This window comes from Lolium perenne, chromosome 4 (assembly GCF_019359855.2).
Source record: "Lolium perenne isolate Kyuss_39 chromosome 4, Kyuss_2.0, whole genome shotgun sequence".
Lineage (NCBI taxonomy): Eukaryota > Viridiplantae > Streptophyta > Magnoliopsida > Poales > Poaceae > Lolium > Lolium perenne.
In genome coordinates this window covers 83,716,426-83,718,795 of record NC_067247.2, presented here as the reverse complement: position 1 = coordinate 83,718,795, position 2,370 = coordinate 83,716,426, and the positions used below count along the sequence as shown (strand labels likewise).

General features: G+C 42.6%; 1 protein-coding gene across 1 annotated transcript; it reads right to left on the bottom strand.

Moving 5' to 3' along the window:
- Positions 1–447: 447 nt before the first annotated feature.
- LOC127348473 (uncharacterized) lies at positions 448–2,002 on the bottom strand. Its single transcript, XM_051374494.2, has 4 exons — positions 1,734–2,002; positions 1,446–1,583; positions 1,153–1,305; positions 448–652 (listed from the first exon to the last, which is right to left on the bottom strand). Exons 1-4 carry the CDS (start codon positions 1,893–1,895, stop codon positions 581–583), a joined length of 525 nt encoding a protein of 174 aa, XP_051230454.1. The 5' UTR covers positions 1,896–2,002; the 3' UTR covers positions 448–580.
- Between the last annotated feature and the right edge of the window lie 368 nt (positions 2,003–2,370).

Below are 2,370 nucleotides of genomic sequence, written 5' to 3'. Positions count from 1 at the left end.
ATCAGCACTGAAAGAAAAATGGATCCTTTTGGTCAATGATCATGCAAAAGAGAGGAACACAAAGTTGAAACTCCGAGGCTTCTTGTTAGCAAAACTTACGAAATGGTGGGCAGTCCTTAATCTTGGCCTAAGTGGGCAGATCAGGGCTGGGTTTCTTTCCTTGTTGGCCTGGGACTGGAGTACATATTTGCACAAACTTTTGGCTAGATACTCATATTATGTATTCTTTTGTTTTTACGTTAAATCTCACGTCATCATCTTATGATCAAAGAAACACGTACACCTCTGTGTGTTCATATACACACATGACATAGACGGTTGATAATGTGGGAGCAATGGTTTGCCCATCTGAGAAGGTGCCCGACTGCCCGAGGGCTGTTTGGCCTGCCTGATTAGTTGGAATTGACAATACCACGACTTCACCATGTAGGAAAACTAGTGCTCCCATTAGGCATCCACGACATTATAAAGCACAAAACAATTTACTCATTATTCAGATAGCACAAAATACTACATAAGTAAGCTGCATAGACAAAGATCCACGATACTAGCTATTATTCCAAATTGCAGCATTCACGTGTCACTGAAGTGAAATGGAGCCAGTTGTGATGCAGTAACTGTTAATCTGCTGTTCCCTGTTTGTTTCCTCATCCTGCCAGAAAACCCAAAAAAAACTAACTTAACTGTTCGAAAACATCAAGCATTTGTCTATGAACAAATTTTGATAGAAGGTTTGTTTTAGTGCACTACAACATTAAAACAAAAATACAAAGAGCAGATCATCAAAGCACCATCTTTGTGCTAAGATGTGGCATTGGTGCAGTGCCCAAGAACAGCCGAACAGGTCCCTTTTTGTTAGATGATTAGATTTCTTGTTTTAGTCACAATGTACATGCAGATTGCAGAAGTTCTGAGTAATTGACTTTCGTAGTTAGATAATATGCTCTGATTTTACAAAGATTTTTCATAAAATACATGTATGATCGTATTGGATTGAAGGGCCATTTCTTAACAGTTTCAGCTCAAGTTATTATTTACATTGTACGAAATGTAGTATAGATATAGTAAATGACCATGCTGATTTGCCTCTGAAAACGATTCATTGCACAATCAGGAACAGGTGCAGGAGTTTACACATAATTAAAGGAGTACCTGCTGAGAGGAATCCTTTATCCCTGCAGCTTCAGTTTTGTTTCCTTGGACGCATGGACCTTCTGCTATTCTTGGCTTCTTTGGTTCTTGTTCATCTTCAATAGGAGCCCGTACTGTTTTCTGAAGTCTAGCTCTCTTTGTATCACCAAACAGCTGGATAGACATAAACATTGCAGTGTATCGATTAAACCGGAGAGCAAGTTAGCACTTAGCAGTACCCTAGCTACTGAATTCAGCCAGCACAAAATAATCAGATCGTTCAATGCATGTATAGAATTTAAGTTCGTTGCCACCTCGCATGCCTTCCCGTCTGCCTCATCCTCCTCCTCCTCCTCGCTGTCGCTCTCGTCCATGTCTTCGTCTTCTAGATCCTGATGCTCCTCGTCGTACCCGTCTACCACCAGAGGCTTGCTATTGAAATCGCTGACCATCTGATCAGTCGTTAGGGACCAAAACTTAAACTATTTTATGGTTCATGGATTTCACGTCCCATAGCACATAGATAAGGGATCTATAGACCACAAAGAGAAGAAAAAAATGAACTCGGTCGCAGAAAATAAATTTCTAAAGATGAAAACCACCTTCGCAAAGGCCTTCCTCGTCTCATCCAAATCAACACTGTCAGAGAATATCTTGGAGACTTCCTCAAGGCCAATGTGGTTGACGAACCTGAGAAACCTACTATCAATGGGCTTGGGCATTCCAGAGAAAAAACCACGGTTGGCGCGGGCCATCCCGACCATGCTTGCTACCGGCGGCGGCGAGGGGAAGTATTGTTAGGGTTTCGGTTTTCGAGTGACTTCTCTCTTGGACCTGGCGATCTGATGAGTGTCCCTTAAATCTTGAGGGCACCACTAGTTGACTTCGCGGTCGCAAGACCGCCCGGGCCGGGGCTGCGGCGTGTCCCTCATACTACGTGAGGTTCTTTGAACATAATCAGGACGTGTGGTGTGGTTTTTTTGTGTGCGTGTTTTTTTTTCTCTTATCTCGTTTTTCTGTTCTTTTTTTGATTTTCTTCGATTTCACTCCCCTACAGTACTACTACTGTCTACAACTAGAGAGAAAACAACATGGATGTACACAAAACCTGGAAAATACAAAACTCCATAATTAATTTGTGGTTCTATGATTAGCAGGGCAGTGGCACCCTAGCACTGGTGGAAAAAAGGGCTTTGGTCGCGGTTGGCAACTGCCATTAGTCGCGGTGGCGCAACCGCG